At 36.8% G+C, this 21,309-nt stretch overlaps 2 protein-coding genes across 3 annotated transcripts in view; one reads left to right on the top strand and one right to left on the bottom strand.

Annotated features, from left to right (window-relative positions):
• tarbp2 (TAR (HIV) RNA binding protein 2) overlaps positions 1-5,111 on the top strand; it is a 15,635-nt gene extending 10,524 nt beyond the window's left edge. For both annotated transcript variants that reach the window (XM_061726699.1, XM_061726700.1), the window contains one exon: positions 1,843-5,111. In XM_061726699.1, the coding sequence (XP_061582683.1) occupies positions 1,843-2,000 (158 nt within the window). In that variant the 3' untranslated portion in view covers positions 2,001-5,111. The remainder of the gene's footprint in view (positions 1-1,842) is intronic.
• Positions 3,458-21,309, bottom strand: tespa1 (thymocyte expressed, positive selection associated 1). Its single transcript, XM_061726698.1, has 12 exons — positions 21,053-21,309; positions 17,481-17,659; positions 16,435-16,477; positions 15,616-15,656; positions 13,922-13,969; positions 12,529-12,568; positions 11,713-11,763; positions 11,438-11,533; positions 10,169-10,377; positions 7,932-9,079; positions 4,934-5,021; positions 3,458-3,826 (listed from the first exon to the last, which is right to left on the bottom strand). The coding sequence occupies exons 2-12, from the start codon at positions 17,623-17,625 to the stop codon at positions 3,756-3,758; spliced, it is 1,980 nt and encodes a 659-aa protein (XP_061582682.1). The 5' UTR covers positions 17,626-17,659; positions 21,053-21,309; the 3' UTR covers positions 3,458-3,755.

The following is a 21,309-nucleotide window of genomic DNA, read 5'->3' as shown; positions in this document are numbered from 1 at the left end:
TCCACTAACGCAGAGCTTTGCATTGCCCCATGTGCACCTTCAAAACTTGCTGACACTGCGTCATGTTGACGTCATAGATTGATGCAAACCGCAAGAAACAGGATTTAGAGTGAAACTTTTCCACCACTATTTCTTCTTCGTTGGTTTGAAGTCTGGTAGAACGATAGTTTGCTGCTATGTCTGTAAAAACGACTAATGCCCAACATTTATCAGATCCAACTGCTGTTTGTTCCGTCACTGCTGTGTCTGAGCTACATGCAGAGAATAAACACAAGGAAACTCAGCACTGCGAGTTGCAGTGCTGCGGGAAAGAACATGCACTACTGCCTAAAAAGGTACAGACAATCACGCAGGGGTATAAACCCTAAAGACGGCGTAGGCTCCGCCGTGTGTAGCCGCTACGCAGATGTATAAATCCGGCTTAACAGTAGAAGTGAATGCGTTTTTCACATTTCTTTCTTCAGTTGCAGATCAGTTAAAAAAATTGGGATTCATTTAAAGCGTTGCATTAAACCTTCAAGTTTAGAAGGTATTTTAAGCAAAACCGTAGCTCAAAAGAGCGAGACGCAGCAAACTCTTTTGTTGATGAATCCACATTACCAAAAAAAGTAGACAAACTGTCAAAATAAAAAATACTTCCTCCAAGGCGATGTCAGATTAGTCTATTTAAGTTTGTAAAAGAATGTCTTAAAATGAAACCACGCTGCATCCAAGTTAGTATTTTAAGTGTGTCAGAAATTGGTGTGGCTGTCGACACCACATAGTTTTAAATGCATATCACATCCCTGTCCAGGCACGCATGAGATTCGTGTGCAGGGAGTCGCAGTAATATTACCGGTACATGCAAACTCTGTCTGCAGAACAGTTGATACCAAAAACAGCAAAGTCAGCAGTTCCTGTTTTTCCACGTCAAGGTTATTGTTACAATGTCATTAAGGAAAGTCTGCATTATCTTTGGCTACAGTCTCCTGTTATAGGCTTTTATTACAGAGGTTTTTTTGTTTGTTTTTTTTTTTTTTTATCCTTTTAAGCCTGACATGAAATAATAGAGGTTTCAGAAATTCATGTATAAAATATGATGCATGTGGGATTATAGGGTTAAAACTCTGGAAACTTTTCACATTTCCATGCATGCCAATATTCTGACTGTTGACCGCCTTCTTAAGAAGAGAAAACTCCTATGCACACGTTTATGTCAGCTGCATACAGGACTGTCTCAGAAAATTAGAATATTGTGATAAAGTCCTTTATTTGAGCTTAAGAAAACTCAAATATCCTATCTCAAAAAATTTTAATATTCTGGGATTCTTAATCTTAAACTGTAAACCATAATCAGAAATATTAAAATAATAAAAGACTTGCAATATTTCAGTTGTTTTGTAATGAATCCAGAATGTATGACATTTTTGTTTTTTTAATTGCATTACAGAAAATAAAGGACTTTATCACAATATTCAAATTTTCTGAGACAGTCCTGTATAGCAGATCCCTTTCATGTCCCCCTTACATCTTATATAACGTGGCTCATTCACCGTCTCACAGCTGCGTTACATCCTACACTCAATTTAGGAAACCAGAGGAAGCCAGATTAATTGATTTGATTATCGATTACTTCACACACGACCCTGTTAAGGAGAAATGAGAATGTTATCAGCGTCCTGTTCTCAGTCCACTTTGATCAAGTTGAGTATTGCCGTACATGTGCGTGTCCAGATATCGTTATTTGCCGTTTTCAAGCCTCTTTCCACAGCAGCAATCAGTTTTTTGTTGCAAGTATGTAGCTAATCAATACCAGACACAAGAAATTGTTGACAAAAATGTTTTTGCTCTGTGTCATTTCAGAGGAGCGCAGCCTCAGCGGCCTGTGTCAGTGTCTGGTAGAGCTGTCCACTCAGCCAATCACAGTGTGCCACGGCTTTGCTGCAAACCTAGATGCTGCCCGAGCCAACGCAGCTCACAACGCACTTCAGTACCTCAAAATTATGGCAGGAGGGAAGTAAGGGGGCCCTGTCGATTTTCCTTGCAGACTTGAACACACCACTACACAGTGCCATTATGCATTTCCTGTTTGGACAACGGAGGTATTTTTGTGAAGAACCCAACAAATATAAACAACCGTAGATTTAAAAAAAAAGAGAGAATTATCTTCTTTTTTTTTCCCCAGTCTCATTGATATCCGATAGGTGCCAGTAAAGATTTGATTGTCTAAAAAAGAAAAAATCATCAATTTCTCAGCTTGCATATTTGTCACAAATTGTTTTAAAATGTATTTTCCACAATTTTTACATTTAGTCTTTATGTCATCCACTGTAGTTTATTAAATATAACTTTTAAAGAGTATATCTTTCAAATTAGAAACTGTGCCCTTTTGAGGAGTTCGGCCTCACGATTGACTTGAACCACCCAGAGACTCTTATGAATCAGGTGTTGGAATCACTATTCTATTTATTTGTTGGTAGTTTAAAAAAAATCCCACTTTTAATGGATGGATGTAAAAACAAAACAAACAAAAAAAACCTTCAGTTGTGTTATTATGTAGAGAGAGGGTTTATTTCAAAGGCCGCCCCTTTAATAAATGAGTTTGCATGAGTGTCAGCAAACAAGACTTTAGTGGTATTTTAATGTGAACTCCACAGGCTTAACTGTTTGTTGCTGTCATGCTCTTAATGTTTAGCCACGCTATCTTCCAGGTCATGAAGTGAAATTAGGTGTATTATTTTTGGAAACGCTTAATTTGAATTGCCTTGTCCAGTTTCTTTACAGTGTCATGGTTATCTCTATTTTAGATAGCACACTTTGCATTAGGAGCTTTGTAAATGTATTTGTTTGAGCAGTTTATGCATTTATGACCATCTCAAACAGGAAGAACTGCAGCGGGTTTTAAGATGAAGCTTTGTCTTGTTATAATCATTAAACATATTCAAACCTTCTATTTAGCTGGCATATGACAGACCCGAAGAATAAAGCTACCACATGTTATAATGTGGAGTTTAAATATTACCTCAAGAATTTTGTGTGTCGAACCCCCAGCATAATTATATCCTTGTGTTTTCCATTTTGTTCTCTGTACCTTTTCTGATTGTGACTTGCATTGAAATATGAACAAATGATGAGGATTTTCCAGTTTGTATCCTTTGCATACCTGTTGTGTCTAAGATTTCTCTACAACTGACTCTGGAGGGGAGGTGGGGAAAGAGGGGGTTGCACTCGAGGGCAACAAGTGGCATATCTGTGGGATGTAACAAAACGCTTATTCTCAGAAAAGGCTGTTGCCCAAGTCTTTTTTTTTTTTCTTTTTTTTTTTAAAAGTGATTCTTAAAATAAGGAAGTTAACTGCCATTTTTTAACTTTAGGTGCTGAAACCACTGGTGTTAATGCAGAGAATACATATAAGGGATCTCTTCGTGGTCGCAGGACAAAATGTTAAAAAAAAGAAACATGTTAAGGAAATATGAGCTACAATAGAATTTGTAGCTTTCCGTTTTATTGTTGTTAAGTTTCACCTTATTAAATTACTGCTCTATTACAATACAGTCCACACTGTGTTTCAATCAGAACTTTTACTTCTTCATGAAATTCTGCTCACGTCTTAAGACATTTCAACCACTTGAAGATGGGAGTAAAAGCCAGCGCTTGATCCATGTCTCAAATGCTTAGATGACCGAGCTCAAGTGTTCAGGGGCAGGAAACTGTTCAGATGCACAATGTTGCAAGCATTGGTCCTATCATCCTTCCCTTATCTGCTCCGTCTGTGGTTAGGGCGTGACTTCTTCATCTGCGTAGCCGCTGCTGTCAGACTGCATGCTGTCTCCCCGAGCCACTTCACCTACACAAACACATAAATGCAATCAGTTGTTCTCAGTGATTACGTTTACATGCAGTCAAAATTCTGGTTATTACTAATATTCCGGTTACTGAAACATTCGGAATATTCCGTTTACATGCGTGAGCAAACAGGGTTATCCTTTTATACATGGTAATTAATCATTTGGGATATCTGGATCAAACCAGTGACGCACGGAGAACGTGATGACGCAATTACCGTCATTTCCGCTTCTTCTTCCTGTATCCAAATTCAAAACAAATGCTGCTTTGCGCAACTTTTCGCTCACCTTCTTGTAAATCTGGCTATCCATGTACTTTCTACCGTCTACAAATGCCAAAATGTTCATATCCTTCATTACATTTATGAAGTGATTAGTCTCCTCACTCCAAAAGTGTGGCGTGGTCTTGCGTTTCGCTGTGTTTTAGAAGAACTTCCTGGACTCAAAAGACCAGGATTCCTTGCGAACAGACCATGCGCAGAAAATAAATTCCTGTTCCGTTTGATCGGGATATTCCGTTTGGCGTTTACATGACCCAATATTCGGGTTTTAAAAGGAGTAACCCAGGGGTCATATTCGGGTTTTTAAAAACCGGAATATGAGCAAATTCGGATTATTCAAAGCGGTTATTATATTATTGGTGTTTACATGGGCGTGCAAATTCGGGTTATTACCAATATTCAGGTTTTAAAAGGGTTATTGAGTGCATGTAAACGCAGTCAATGTGCTGCAAACTCCAACACGTAAGCAGCTGCAGTCTGACCTAAATTGGCAAAGAGCAACATCATTTTCCCTCTCATGAAAACACCTGCACAGTGACCTGTATGTCAGAGAGCACCCCGCTCACGGTAACTCGCATACATAAGTTCGTCTGATTTACTGAGTTTCCCATGATTCGTGTACAAAGAAAGAAATACAAAAGAAACTTTGTGCAAACTAAGCTAAAACAAGGGCAGCTGTTACCGTGTTAACTGATAACATCCTTCACACCTTTATAGCTTTATGAACGGCAAATTGCCCTCAAGCCTAAAACAAAGTTACATTCCTGTGAAATGTGATAATGCAAAAGGAGATTTAAGATAAACAAATAAAATATGTACATTCATTACATTTGTATTGGCGTTTCTTGGACTTGGGTGATGTGAGTGTTCCCGTTGTTCTCTGTTGCCCAAAGTCTTCCTCTCCTGCACTGTGAACCTGTAGAAATAGATGGTAGAAGTATGTGTTAATTATTACTTCTCTGCTTCAACAACTAGGAAAATAATATAAACCATTGAAGCTGAACAATATGCAATTTTATAATTAAAATTATATTGTGAACTTTCATCACAAAGCTGTGTCATTTGTCATTTGTAGTCCATCGAGCATGCAACATTATTTATTTTGTTTGATCTGTAAAGATCACAGATTTGGAAAGATCGTTAATACAATATTCCTGAAGTGTAAAACACCAATGTGCAGATTTACTGGGGCTTTATGTTAGGCACAAACTCAGTTTTAGCATTTAAAAAGTGAACGTCAGTATTTATCTTGGAAGTGCAGCAGTGATAAAGCCAAGCTCTCTGACTCTTAACTGACGAGAAACAAGGAAATATTGGATTCCTGGAGGATCCGGCTACAGGAAGCCACACAATACCTGTAGCTCTTCATGTTTTCTTATGTATTGTATTTATGTTTTCTAAATGAACTTATTTGGGTGGATGCCATCATCCACATTTTCACATTTTCACCTGCTCTGACCAGATCACAAGGACGCAGCGATGCACCACTAGTTTAGGTTCACGTGCCTTCTTTTTCTGGAATAAAAGTTGTTTAACAGTCTTTATGGTAAGTTATAGTGATAGGTGGATGTTAGGTCCTCAATTCTTTCCTCATTGGTATTTGGCTAAACATTTGGCTCCTATTCATTTACTGGTGATGTCAGATCCTGGACCATACAAACAATACCAAATGTGACTGTAGATAAACTTATGTGAAATAGGACTTTATTCATAGAAGTAGACCGAATAAAGTCTTCTTTTTAAAAAAAAAAATAAATAAATCAGATACAAAGAGCACATCTTGAATATTTAACTGAACTGACAGTGCAGGGTTATGCTTGTCTGGTCTGTCACTTGTAAACCAAACACTCCACATTGCCGGTGTCGTGCCAAAAAGTGATTGCCTGCCAGAATCTGATTTCTCCCCTGAAATTGGGTCTTTTTACCTGCCAAAAATTGTTTGAAGGCCAAATACAATTAATGAAAGGTTGTTTCTACCTAAATATGATTTGATCTCATTCTTGAGCTTCATAATATAAACACTAGAGCACACAGGATTGCTTTTAACTCTTTTAAAGGACCATTACAACACAAAATAGGCATTTTCACCTGCCAAAAATTGATTGAAGGCCAAATACAGTTAATGAATAGTTGTTTCTGCCTAAATATGATTTGATCTCATTCTTGAGCCTCATAATCTGAAAATCTGACATTTTAGCGCCATTGTCTGGAGCGCACACAGCAGCCCGTTGAACAATAGCGCTAAAACGTCAGATTTTCAGATTATGAAGCCCAAGAATGAGATCAAGTCATGTTTAGGCAGAAACAACTTTTCATTAACTGTATTTGGCCTTCAATCAATTTTTAGCAGGTGAAAAGACCCATTTTCAGGGGAGAAATCAGATTCTGGCAGGCAATCACTTTTTGGCACAACACCGGGACCTCTGCTTGTTTGCAGCTCAGCCCGGATTCGTGAGATCGCTCTGGCTATATTAGAAATGAACGATAGTGCCTGTATTCATACAACAGTGAAGTCTACCGACGAGAACTGGACTCTCCCGTTGCAACTATTTGATTTACGCAGCTGCATACTCGTCTGCCCGAATGACTAAATCTGCCTCCAAAACGATGCATCATTTCACTAACCACAAAACATACCTGCTGTATAAAACAGAAATCACAATTACATTTCACATAACTCAACATTTTAAGTGCCACAATAAGACACTTCTTTGGAAATTAACACGCCAGAAGACATGGGGAAAAAAAATGAATGTCACCTTCCAAACGAGAGATGTCCCTGCCTTACGTCTAAAATACTGTTCTCAGGTTTGTTTTGTGACATGAATTGTTCTGTTTTCAATTCTTTTGTTTCCCATTTACTTTTAATACCTTAATTGACAGCATTGTGTTAAATTTATCCAAACAAAGCTGCACACGAGCAACTATTTAAACTGGCCAGACTCGTGCAACTTTTCATGGTAATATTTTTCTTTGTTTTTAACAAGATTTTCCACACACACCATCTTAATTTTCATACATACTACCAGTACTCGAGTTGTAAAAAAAAAAATCAGGGGGGATGGTGGATTTTATCATATGGGGACAGATAATTTGTGCTGATTACAAATAATATAATATATTACAAATAATATCACTGACCAAAACACCTGCAGAAATACTGCAGGAATGACATAGCAGCAGTTAAATGCAGCCTTCTGTAAGCTTTAAATATCCACTGGGCTTACATCAAATACATCAAAACACAACAATAAAAAACAGTTTTCTGAACTTATCAATATGACTCTGTCCTTCACAGGATAAGTAAAATGGATCACTGCAAAAACTTAAAATCTTAACAAGAATATTTGCCTTATTTCTAGTTAAAATGTCTCATTTTAGTAAAAACAAAACCTCATTAGACTTAAAACAAGACTCATCACTGGAAAAAACAACAATTTTCACTTGTTTCAAGTAGATTTTCACTTAAAATAAGTAGAAAAATCTGCCAGTGGAACAAGATTTTTTTGCTTGTAATGAGAAGATAAATATTGTCCCAATGGCAGATTTTTCTACTTATTTCAAGTGAAAATGTACTTGAAACAGATGAAAATGGTCAAATAAGTAATTTTTCTGGTGTTATTTTTCTGGTGATGACTCTAAATGTTGAAATAGCAGTAAAACCACATTCATTGATGAAATGACGGGATGTAAAGGGGGGGTGGCAGTTTTACAGGGGGTTTTACAGCCGTTTTTATTTCAGGAGGGGATGCCATCCCCCCTCATCCCCTCTCAACTCCAGTACTGCATACTACACATGATGAGAAATGCCATGAAACTACCGTACCTCCTCCAGCTCAAAGGAGTTAACCTGCTTGGGGTTACTGGAGAGGTGGCCCAGGCCCGGGTGTGTCACCGGAGTGAGGTACTGTCTCTCCACGTCGGTGAACGGCTCCTTACACGTCGGCGTGGACGAGGAAGGTGAAGCAGAACTGGAATCTGATGTTTTCATGGAAGACAAAGACCCATCCTCCCCTTCCCAACCCGTCACGGTGATGCTGTAATGGGCGTAGCTGCCGTCAGGCTTCAGGACGGGGAGAGATCCCGATGAGGAGGTATCGACCGTGTGTGAGTTCCCCTCGGGCTCAGAGGTCACGGTGTCTATACAGGGTTCGTGTAATTCAGGGATTGCTTCTCTCACAGACGCCGTATGAAATAAACTGTCTGTATTGTGTGCTTTTTGATAACAGAAATGCGTCTTGTGCACTCTCTCCACTATCTGTGGACAGATTAGATCATATGTAACCTTGACGACTGGATTGAGCTCAGCTGTCCTTGTTTCCGTTTGTTTCAAACACGATCGCAGCTCCGGCTCACATGAAGGCAACAAATGTTCTGTTTCTATCACAGTTTCTCCTGATAAAGATGACGCTAGAGATGTTCTTACGGTGTCAAGATCTTCTTGTCCGACACCGTTTTCACCATCATCAGCATTATCTGTTTGTTCGTTGTCCCGTATCTCCTTATGGCAAAATTTATTTCCATTCTGAGCAATATCTGTGTCCCTTTGTGTCTCCTGTGTTAGTGCTTTTATCCCAGTATCAGCAACCGGTCCAACATCCACACTCCAATTATTCTTATCATCTTCCCCCAAGTCCAGTTTCTTGGCCGTGCCAGTCTTGGTTTTCAGGACTACGTCCACGACTTCGTTGAGACTGGATCTCTTGAGGGGCGAGGGCTGTGGCGAGGTGGAGTCCGAGCCGTGGGGAGAGCCGGCGTACAGACACATCTTGTTGACCGTGTCCTTCAGTCTTTCCACCGGAGAGCGCGGCTCGCTGCGAATGCTGGTCCTGAAGCGTTCGATCCGCTCCACAGGAGAGGAGAAGCTGAACTCTGGCGTGGACAGTTTCTGGAGAGGAGTGCGGGACACGTGGGAGTAGAGAGAGTAGAAAGCGTTGGCCATAGCTGTGAGGACTTGGACCTGTCTGAACCGGCCTGTCAAGAAAAAACAAAGAAACTTGAATAGATGCATCTCAGAATCATCCTATCACACATCACACAGCGTTATAATCAGTACTCGAGTTGTAAAAAAAAATCAGGGGGGATGGTGGATTTTATCATATGGGGACAGATAATTTGTGCTGATTACAAATAATATAATATATTACAAATAATAGCACTGACCAAAACACCTGCAGAAATACTGCAGGAATGACATAGCAGCAGTTAAATGCAGCATTCTGTAAGCTTTAAATATCCACTGGGCTTACATCAAATACATCAAAACACAACAATAAAAAACAGTTTTCTGAACTTATCAATATGACTCTGTCCTTCACAGGATAAGTAAAATGGATCACTGCAAAAACTCAAAATAAGAATATTTGTCCTATTTCTAGTTAAAATGTCTCATTTTAGTAAAAAAAATCGTATTACACTTAAAACAAGACTAATCACTGGAAAAATAACTTGTTATTTGACCATTTTCACCTGTTTCAAGTAAATTTTCATTTGAAATAAGTAGAAAAATCTGCCAGTGGGACAAGATTTATCTTCTCATTACAAGCAAAAAAATGTTGTTCCACTGGCAGATTTTTCCACTTATTTTAAGTGAAAATTTACTTGAAACAGGTGAAAATGGTTGTTTTTGAGTCTTGTCTTAAATGTAATGAGATTTTTTTTTACAAAAAATTAGACATTTTAACTATTTAACAATTTTCACCTGTTTCAAGTAGATTTTCACTTGAAATAAGTAGAAAAATCTGCCAGTGGGACAAGATGTTTTTGCTTGTAATGAGAAGATAAATCTTGTCCCATTGGCAGATTTTTCTACTTAAAACAGGTGAAAATTGTCAAATAAGTTATTTTTCTGGCGATGACTCTAAATGTTGAAATAGCAGTAAAACCACATTCATTGATGAAATGACATAAGGGATGGAAAGGGGGGATGGCAGTTTTACAGGGGGGATGATTTTGACTGTTTTTATTTCAGGGGGGATGCCATCCCCCCTCATCCCCCCTCAACTCCAGTACTGGTTATAATAGCAATGAAAAAAGAGTGACTTAAATACACAACAGTCTTACTGGCAAGAGAGAGGCTGGGGTCTTCCTCTCGTATCCGCCGTATCTGTGAGTCCAGGAAGAGGCGGAAGTTGATGCCCTGGGCCTGAGAGGGAAAGGTGAAGAAGCGAGGGGGGATACGCACGGTGACCTGTGGCTCCTCACAGCCAAACCCCAGCTGGTAAAGAGTCTCCTCCACGTCCTCCGCACACAGCTGCAGAATCTCTGACACGCTGGATGTGGTGATGACATTTTACAAAATCGTCAAATTTGGAAGCAGTTATGACAAATCCAAACAATGAATAGAGGAAAATATACAAAGTAGGGCTGGGCGATTTTGGACAAAAATAAAATCCTGATTGTTTTTCTCTGAAAACTCGATTTTCGATTTCGATTTCGATTTTTTTGGTAAAACTACAAAAGACAATGGAATAAATTGTTTCAAATATTTTATCTTTATTTTTAAAGAAAAAAAGCAAACAAATTTCCCTATTGGGAATGAAGTGCAATTGAAAGATACTGTAAATCCTCCTTGAGTTTAGTAAAGTGACAACATTTACAATTTTCTTGACCAAACAAAGATGACTAGACGAGCTCTGTCTGTAACGCAGCCAGCTGCAAAAAAGGAAAATCGATTTTCCGATTTTCCTTTTTTTTAACATCGTCTTGATTAATAAATCCGATTTAGATTTAAAATCGATTAATCGCACAGCCCTAATACAAAGTATAACTGAAACACAAGACTGCATTACCCAGGTAAAAGCAAGCCGGAAAAAGGACTTAAATTAATGTGGTAAATTTAGAAAAAATAATAGTAACCACTTTTTAAATGTTTAGAATGATAGATTATTTTATACAGGACTGTCTCATAAAATTAGAATATTGTGATAAAGTTCTTTATTTTCTGTAATGCAATTAAAAAAACAAAAATGTCATACATTCTGGATTCATTAAAAATCAACTGAAATATTGCAAGCCTTTTATTATTTTAATATTGCTGATTATGGTTTACAGTTTAAGATTAAGATTCCCAGAATATTCTAATATTTGGAGATAGGATATTTGAGTTTTCTTAAGCTGTAAGCCATGATCAGCAATATTAAAATAATAAAAGGCTTGCAATATTTCAGTTGATTTGTAATGAATCCAGAATGTATGACATTTTTGCATTACAGAAAATGAAGGACTTTATCACAATATTCTAATTTTCTGAGACAGTCCTGTATAAAATAATCTATCATTCTAAACATTTAAAAAGTGGTTACTATTATTATAATATTGTTGAAGCCTCACCTTGACATGGTTTTCCAGGTGGAAGAGGAGAAGCAGCTGGAGGCCATGCTGTGGCCCAAGTTCAGCGACGGCAAACATAATCTTTGACGAGGGGTACTATATATGCAGGACATGCAAAATAGGTTACGAAGCACTTTAGCTTTACAACTAGACGAGGGTTACATTTATATATACACATGTAAATGCTTCAGAGCAGAGTCGAATAAAATATGACCATATTAGCAAAACCTTTTGACTCCTTTGGTTTTTACTTGAAGAAGACTGTAAGTACTGACCTGGTGGGGAGACTGCTGGGTTGTTTTTTGAAGGAAGGCTGTCGTGCCGGGCTTTGTGGTCAGCGAAGCGTGAGAAAAAGAAGAAGCAGAGCAAATTATAGTTGATTTAGGTTCCTTTTTTGGGTAAATTCAGAAAGTTTGGAGTATTAAGTAAAACAAGACTCCATAAAATTATCAGTTTAACCAACAAGGTTGATCTAAATCTGACTACAAACGCATGGAGTGCTGCTGGGTGTATGAAAAGTATACTTCAGGTGCTCTTCGGCATGGGGATCCAAAAGATTGAAAAACAATTTAGAAAAGTCGAGGCACTCAAGAAGTTAGAAAAATATAAAAAGCCTTTATTGAATCATGGCTTAGTAAAAGTTAAAAAAATGGCAACATGTTTCGGCCATGTAGGCCTTCTTCAAGGCAGATAACAAAGACAAAGACCAAAACATGTTGGCATTTTTTTTAACTTTTACTAAGCCATGATTCAATAAAGGCTTTTTATATTTTTCTAACTTCTTGAGTGCCTTGGTTTTTCTAAATTGTTTTTCAAGGTTGATCTAAATGCATCATGTCATCTGTCCAGCAGAAACAGCTTTAATATGTTAAAGTTTGTAGAACCCGAACATGCATTGTGGATCTGCAAATCTAAAATATAAGAGCTTTACCATCTACATAAATGATCTTCTTGTGAAGTAAGCATAAAATAAAACACCATAACCACATTGGCCCTGCATTCATATGTGAGCATTTAATTAAAAAAATAAAACACTCTTGTGATATGCTGTAACATCATTACTCTAATAATGCATTAAAGCTGCTACTCACCTGCTTTCAGGCGCAATTGCTCCGCCGCTTAAAACAGAAGCTGAAATGAAGAAGGATATTGTTTTGAAAGTGAAAAACCTTTTCACAGGGGTGTAAGTTATGTGTCTGTGTGTACGTGATGAGTTAACTCCACCATTTTGCGTCATGTCATAGTCAAAGAGCTGAAAAACCTGTACCAGGAAGTCGCTCCAGGTGGAATTCACATTCATGCATGTTTGAAAAGATAAACTGATAGAGAAGGTCTACAGATATTTTCATACCGCATAACACGAGGAACATTTGATTCTATTTTTGGCTTCCTTTACTTGATATAATGCTCTCTGTGGGTAGATACTGGAAGGGAAATGAACCCACGTTGACCGAGATGCCTAAACAAAAGGCTTGTTTTAAATGAACTGCACAACAAAGAAAGGAATACTGGCAGCAGCCTTCAGTTTGAGAAGGAAGTTTCATCCACTTCTTTGTAGTTAGCTTTCTATTAAATACTTTGATCTCTGAAATACGTTATAGAAAAGTTGTTCATGACCAGAGGTGTCAAAGGTATTCACATTCCTTACTCAGGTAGAAGTATAGATACTAGAGTTTAAAAATACTCCTGTAGAAGTTGAAGTATCAACTCAAGTTTTTTACTCAAGTAAAAGTATAAAAGTACTGGTTTCAAAACTACTTAAAGTATAAAAGTAAAAGTAATGTAAGGGGGAAAAAAGCCATTAAGGACAAAAGCCATTGAAAATGAATGCATCTTAGTCCAATGCAAATATATTAAAGAACCGTATATGTGTACTATTGAGCATTAACATGTGTTTCAGAGAGCAGGAGATATGATGACTAGTTGCCTATAAGTATTGTAATGGTGCAAAAAGTCAAACTTCAGAGGCATGTTATCATTTATCCTAACCTTTATTGGAATGTACATCCAAGTTTAGTTGCAGGAATCTGAGGGAACGGATGTAAGAACAAAACTGGACAAGAACATCTGAAACAACCACAACCAAATTCACTCTATCCGGAAGGCCGAAATGAAATAGAGTAACAAGGCTGTTTTTAAAATATAAGGAGAAAAAAGTACAGATAATTGCGTGAAAATGTAAGGAGTAAAAGTAAAAAGTCGTCTGAAAAATAATTACTCCAGTGAAGTATAGATAACCAAAATTTCTACTTAAGTAAGGTAACGAAGTATTTGTACTTTGTTACTTGACACCTCTGTTCATGACTGACTTGAAGACAGCAAAGAGTCCATATCTTGTGGGTTTAAAACAAGCCCAAATCATCACACTTCCACCACCGTGCTAGACAGCTGGTATTAGTCGACCACCGAACATTGTGCAATATGACCAAGCACGTCCTCTTGTGTCCTGTCTGTCAAAATGGCATGTGTATTGTGAAAGCTTACCATCAGCTCCAAGAGTCAAGTCATCGGCAGAGTTGTCCGGGGTAGAATCTGGAAAAGTATATGTTCTGGCATTAAATTCCTTTCATTTAACAACAGATTTTTATAATCTCCTTCTTAATCACAGCTGGGTAGAGTAGCCAAACATTGTACTCAAGTAAAAGTACTGTTACTTCAGAATAATATGACTCAAGTAGAAGTAAAAAGTAGTCATCCAAATAATTACTTGAGTAAAAGTAAAAAAGTACTTGGTGAAAAAACTACTCAAGTACTGAGTAACTGTTGAGTAACTGATTTATTTTTTTAACACAACCATTCAAACAGACAAAAGTACAAAATAATCATCTTCAGGCAAATTAAATCAATAAAATAATAAAATAAATTAAAATTAATAAAAAAATAGCTTAAATTAAAATAATCTTAAAGTAAATTCAAGTACTTTAATATATAATAACAGAATAAAAAAATAAATTAAGCACAAGTAGCACAAAATTTCAATCCTTTGTACTTTTCTTTTTTAACCAGGCAGAACTAGAACAAACATGAACTCATAGAAACTCTGTGTGTGTTTGAGTCTGTGTAAATGTGACAAAACATGCAAAAACAAACATTTTTCCCAAAGAATCACTCAGTGATGTCATGAGATTGATGCGTACGCGGATAAAAGGGATAAAAGAAAAGTAACAGCTCAACGTAGCCTAATGTAGCGGAGTAAGAGTAACAGTTTCTCCTTCACAAATCTACTCAAGTAAAAGTAAAAAGTATAGTGATTCAAAACTACTCCTAAAAGTACAACATTTCCCAAAACTTACTCAAGTAAATGTAACTGAGTAAATGTAACTCGTTACTACCCACCTCTGTTCTTAATTGTGCATCAAATCCTTTTAGTTACGTATCCAACTTCAGTATAAATTAGATGTACTACTTCTCTTGAATAATTGCAGTTAATTATATTCCACTGTTATTCATAAAGAAGTAGTGTACATTGCACCATTGTGTGTGTAACCAGACTGTTGAAGGGTTTCACAACTTGGCTGAATATAAAATAGTTTCAGTCAGCTCCACTCTGACCAACTACAACAGGAAGTAAGAATCCAATTCTTCAGTCAAGAAAGGGACTTTCCTACGAGACTTTGAATACTTTGAATATTTGCAATAAATTGCATTTTTTTAAATAAAAAAAATTAAGTACCTTGACTATACTGTAATGATGTGTTTTCGTTTCGTTTAATTATTTATTCAAACAGGTTAAAACAAAAACAAAAAAAATAATCAGAGTACATAAAATGTATATACTGAAAAAAAAAAAAACATAAGCAAAACAAAGCAAATTAAAGAGACAAATCTATATGTAAATAAATATTTCCTGTTTGAAAGGGTGTAGGATGAAGTTTCAAAAAACTTTTCTAGTCCTACCCCTTCTAATGTTCTGTTTTTACCTTTTCTTCATTTCACAGAACTTCTAAAAGTAAAGCATAAAAGAAAAGAAAAAGTGGTTCAGCTGAGCAAGGCACTTTGGTCACTGGCTGTCAGTTCATGTGTCCATGTGCTCTTATATTCTACTGATGCTCTTTGCTCAAGAAAAGGTTTTTCTATGGTTTCAGTTTTCTAAACTGCAAATTTGAGTTGATTTTCTTTTTTCTCACACCACAGTATGTGAAATATTTTAGCTAAGATTTGTTTTATTTCATACTCACCAAAACTGAGCTGACTCCTGTTCTCTGAGCAGACGTCCGGGCTGAAAGGCAGAGATATCTTCATTGTTAATACGTCAATACAAACACACATATCAAGACAGTGCCATTTGCATGCGTTTATCAGACTTGTGTTTGCATGGGTGCCTTCGTGAGGAGAACGATAGTTACAGTTACAGTACGAGCTGGTTAGATACAGCCTGTAATCAGGCGGTAACAGGCTGCTTGTGTTGCAGGCCATTTAGATCCGGACCTGCTCTTTGCAGCGACTCCCTCGTTCACCACAAGTTTAGCTTCCCTCTGAATGACTAACATGAAATATTCTTCCTCCTTCCTCCAATCAGTTTTGAAAATGAAAGGGGAAACTATGACGCTCTATTAGCTATAAAGTCGTCTAACAATAAACCACAAAGAAATTTCACAAACGTCAAAGAAGTTGAAGTTGTCTTTTTTTTTTAACGATTGCAACTCCATCCTGATAATGTGTATTCTGTAAATCTCCATAAGACGGGGAGAGAATGCCTGAAAATAATCTCTCAAATTAATAAAAGTTCAGTCCTCGATGGTCTTTTTGTGATTTTGAAACAAAAAAAAAAAATCGAAACCATTTTTTTATTCCAATGGAACAATATGAGCACATGTTCTCAGGCTATAATGATGGTAAACAACTTGCAGCATCGCCTTCCTGTAACAGCTGACTTCAGAGAGTTTCCACGCTGCTACATGTTGTTTGTTAGAGTTTCCAGCAACGTGCAACTTATCCTTTGGTGTCTGGCAGTGAGAACTCAGTAAATATCTTAAATCAAACACAACTTGACTCACCCGCAACCAAGGAGCCAGTCCTCAATCTTTCCTGTGAAGCATCCTGTGGAAATCACACATTTTTATGAGTAATCCTCATCGAATAGACAGGTTTTTCTTGAAACCTGTGGGATCACTGACTACACTCAAGTCATTTCTTCTTTGCTTTTTGCTAAAAAAGTACAAGCTTTGGACTTATATAATCAGTCATATTGTATTTGTAATGCTATGAATGTCAGTGTAGCAAAACAGGGCAGAAGATATGTGTTTTAGTTCCTAAAATTATTATTTTTTAAATTGAAGCAGAGGAGCAGAGGTGTCTTCAGTATTCACATTCATTACTCAGGTAGAAGTATAGATACTAGAGTTTAAAAATACTCCTGTAGAAGTTGAAGTATCAACTCAAGTTTTTTACTCAAGTGAAAGTATAAAAGTACTGGTTTCAAAACTACTTAAAGTATAAAAGTAAAAGTAATTTAAGGGGGAAAAAAGCCATTAAGGACAAAAGCCATTGAAAATGAATGCATCTTAGTATAATGCAAATATATTAAAGAACCATATATGTGTACTATTGGGCATTAACATGTGTTTCAGAGAGCAGAAGATATGATGACTAGTTGCCTATAAGTATTGTAATGGTGCAAAAAGTCAAACTTCAGAGGCATGTTATCATTTATCCTAACCTTTATTGGAATGTACATCCAAGTTTAGTTGCAGGAATCTGAGGGAACGGATGTAAGAACAAAACTGGACAAGAACATCTGAAACAACCACAACCAAATTCACTCTATCCGGATGGAGCAATTTAACTGGATAGTTTTTTTTTAAAGGCCGAAATGAAATAGAGTAACGAGGCTGTTTTTAAAATGTAAGGAGTAAAAAGTACAGATAATTGCATGAAAATGTAAAGAGTAAAAGTAAAAAGTCGTCTGAAAAAGAATTACTCCAGTGAAGTATAGATAACCAAAATTTCTAGTTAAGTAAGGTAACGAAGTATTTGTACTTCGTTACTTGACACCTCTGCAGAGGAGGCAGGATTTCTCAGAAAGCCGTGAGTTGGCGCTCACCATCAGAAAAGACATCGTCGTCTGCTATGGAGGCGGGTGAGATGTGCTGCAGTCTTTCGGGTTCCTCCACAGTCGGCCACTGTCGACTGCTGTTGATCCAGGCCCGACGCCTGACGGACGAGGACGAGCTCTCCATCGCCTCCATTCACACACAACGAGGGAGCATGGTGGCGTCAAAGCTGCTGAGGCAAAACACAGAGCCAGAGAAGAAAGAGATCTTTAGGGTTAACTGGTGTTTGCTTTATAAAGCATTTTCTCCTATTATACTTTATTATCAAAGATTTACATCAAAACATATTAAGATTTTCAACTGAAATAACTGCTTTTCCTGGCAGGTAAGGTAACTGTAGACTACAAGCTGATAGGGCTGGGGATCCATTCAAATGTCAAGAATCGATTCGATTCCGATTCTTAAGATTCAGAATTGATTATCAAGATTTGATTCGATCCGATTCGATTTGATTCCGATATTGATTTGGGTTAGTGTTATTAAAACAGTTTTTTGAGCTGTTGCATGAATGATATGACTGTAGTTATGCAAAATATTACTACTAGTGTTATATTGAGATTCAACAGCAAGTATTAGCAGCTAATGATGCTGTAAGGACCAATCAGCTCCCAGAATGCTGATAGAACTGCTTTCAGAAACATCATGTGGGTCAGAATTACCAAACAGATCCAGGGAAGAAACAGAGACGGATGAAATCGGTTTTATTTTTTCCCACATTCCGTTTTTATTTGTTCCATTTTCGGTCTATTTTGGTTTTTAATTTTTGAGCATTCGGTTTTTAGCATTTTTTGCAAATGTAACCCCAAGACAGTGTATAAAGTAATGAAATATAGACAATTTATGCAATTATAACCTAACACTTTAATGTTTTCATACCTTTAAACATATTTAAAGGCAAAAACATGGCACCAGTTATTCTCATGTCCAACAAAACATTCCTTTTTTGGGGATAAACAAAAAAATAACCAAAGGTTGTGATGTAATGATGAAAAAAATACATAAATAAATAAAAGAAAAAACAAAATAAAAAAGAAATAAAAAATCGATCTTTAGACATATGAATCGATTTTTAGGAATTAATATGAGAATCGATTTAGAATTGGGAAATCGATTTTTTTCAACACAGGCCGCACTGAGACTAATAGATTCATGTTGCATGTATTAACAACCATACAGTCTCTTTTGTTTCCAAGTTTTTACATATCATGACATGATTTTTTATTTTTGTTAATCACTTTCTCCTTATTAGGCCTTAATATTAGTTAGATTCAACTTCAGATGGTCAACACGATATACTACACTTTGTCAATTCCGGTCCTCATTTAGCAAAAATTGAGCCAAAATGCAGAAGTAATGGCTGAAAAACAAGTACACCCCATGATTCAGTAGTTTGTAGAGGTGCCTTCAGCAGCAATAATGGAAGTTACCATTTTCAATAGTCATTCACATCACTGTGGCCAAATATGAGCCCATTCTTCTGTACAGTGTTGTTTCAGTTCATCGACCTTTGCAAACATTTATTTTTGAAGCTTTTCAGGGTCTGGACTTTGACGGGTCCATTGCAACACCTTGACACCTTGATCCATTGGTTTTTCAGCCAATATGCTCCGGTTGCACGACCCTCTTCTCACTTAAATGTTTAGATAGATGGCTTAATTTCTGACTCTGGAGGATTTCGGTACACAAAGCAGGTTATGTTTAACTCGCAGACAGCAAACTGACCAGGTCCTGCCACTGCATCCCGACTTCTGTGCTCGACGATTATAGTTGATATGATTTGTTTGGTCTCATCTATTGTCCATAGGACACGGTTCCAAGTCTTGTGGCTTGTGCAAATTAAATTTTCAAACCTAAAAACATGTTTCCTACACTTTTTAAAGACAAAAGGCATTCGCTTGGAAACAAATTTTTCAACAAGTGTATACCAGAGGTGGGTAGTAACGAGTTACATTTACTCCGTTACATTTACTTGAATACGTTTTGTGAAATTTTGTCCTTTTAGGAGTAGTTTTGAATCACTATACTTTGTACTTTTACTTGAGTAGATTTGTGAAGGAGAAACTGTTACTCTTACTCCGCTACATTAGGCTACATTGAGTTACTTTTCGTTACTTTTCTTTTATCCGCGTACGGGTCAATCTCATGACATCACTGGATAATTCTTTGGGAAAAATGTTTGTTTTTGCATGTTTTATCACATTTACACAGACTCAAACACACACAGAGTTTCTATGAGTTCATGGGCTTGTTCTAGTTCTGCCTGGTTAAAAAAGAAAAGTACAAAGGCTTGACATTTTGTGCTACTTGTGCTAAATAAATTTTTTTATTCTGTTATTTTATCATTTATTAAAGTACTTGAATTTACTTTAAACTTATATTAATTTTAGCTATTTTTTATTAATTTTAATTATTTTATTATTTTATTGATTTAATTTGCCTGAAGATGATTATTTTGTACTTTTGTCTGTTTGAAGGGTTGTTAAAAAAATAAATCAGACGTTACTCAACAGTTACTCAGTACTTGAGTAGTTTTTTCACCAAGTACTTTTTTACTCTAACTCAAGTCATTATTTGGATGACTACTTTTTACTTCTACTTGAGTCATATTTTTCTGAAGTAACAGTACTTTTACTTGAGTACAATTTTTGGTTACTGTACCCACCTCTGGCGTATACCCTTGCAGTCTATATTTGTAATGTCACAATCTTTAAACTGTTGCTAACTGAAACCAACCGAAATGTAGCTATATTTTGCAGTTTTTTGGTCTTTTTATTATATTTTATTATCTTTATTACATTTTTTTAATCCAATTTGTTTGAGTAATACACACTTTCATCTTGGGCTATACCTGCTGGAACACCCACTTCTGGGAGCGTTGTAAAGTGTCTTGAGTGTTTTCCATTTGTGAATGTTCTTTGTTTGTTTGAAAATGGCCTTAAACGCCTTCTTAGCCTGATGAGTATCAGTATTTGTCTTTCTGTGATACTAACTGAGCTCTTTCTTCCTTGGCATTGTTTTAACACACATTTAAATACTCCAGATAAACAGGTTTTGGCTCAACACAGTTTAATATACCATGTTTAGTTGCTCATCTGAACTTTTATTTACCTCATTTTAAGATGCGGTAAGGATAAGATTGTTTTATTATTATTGTTGGTGTTATCATTTCCTGATACCTGAAACTTACAGTATGAGATTGAAAAGTTTGTGCGATTTTACAGTAACAGCCACATCAACCAAAAGAATGAAGTTAGTATGTGTGTTAGTATGTACGAATGTACATAAATATAAAATATTTGCTGCAGAATAAAGACACAGAATAGAAGAGACCAAGGTACAGGAAAAAATGAAGGAGCTGGTCAGTGATATATTCTGATCATGATTATAGAAATAATCTTTTTTTTTTTCTTTTTTTAATGCAGATTAATGTTTCAGTTTTTATCATAGTAAAAGCATTAATCTGAGTTTATCCAAAAAGTGTCTACAGGCTGGGTCTAAACAGTGCCTTTCTATACAAAAGAGGCTATTTAAAAATGAAATAAAATAAAAAAAAGTACTTTACCCTGATCGAGGCTTCGGGTTTCAGTTGAGTGTCAGGTTGCTGGGTTTAGTTTCCTGCTGCAGGAACCTCGCACATGTCTGTCCGAGGCGTCTGTCCATCTGCAGCCTCCACACTGTCAAAGTGCAGCCAACTTCAGCTTCGGCTTGATCGACGATGCAGAACGAGATTCTTGTTCTGTCTTGATTTCCACCTCGGTGTTAAAACAAGTGCAGGTCTGGCTGGCGCGGATCATCGCCGGAGCAGAGACGCCAGCAGGA

The sequence above is a fragment of the Cololabis saira genome, chromosome 8, assembly GCF_033807715.1.
Source record: "Cololabis saira isolate AMF1-May2022 chromosome 8, fColSai1.1, whole genome shotgun sequence".
NCBI classification, from domain to species: Eukaryota; Metazoa; Chordata; class Actinopteri; order Beloniformes; family Belonidae; genus Cololabis; species Cololabis saira.
The sequence above is the reverse complement of the archived record's forward strand: the minus strand, read 5'-3'. Positions and strand labels throughout refer to the sequence as shown.

What these genes read in the sequence shown, in the direction of transcription:
- tespa1 (XM_061726698.1), bottom strand. Translation starts at nt 17,625, where the DNA reads ATGGAGGCGATGGAGAGCTCGTCCTCGTCCGTCAGGCGTCGGGCCTGG. An exon ending in GACTGGCTCCTTGGTTGCGG is followed by an intron (nt 15,657 to 16,434) that starts GTGAGTCAAGTT and finishes TCTGCCTTTCAG; the next exon opens with CCCGGACGTCTGCTCAGAGA. An exon ending in CTTGACTCTTGGAGCTGATG is followed by an intron (nt 12,569 to 13,921) that starts GTAAGCTTTCAC and finishes TCTTCATTTCAG; the next exon opens with CTTCTGTTTTAAGCGGCGGA.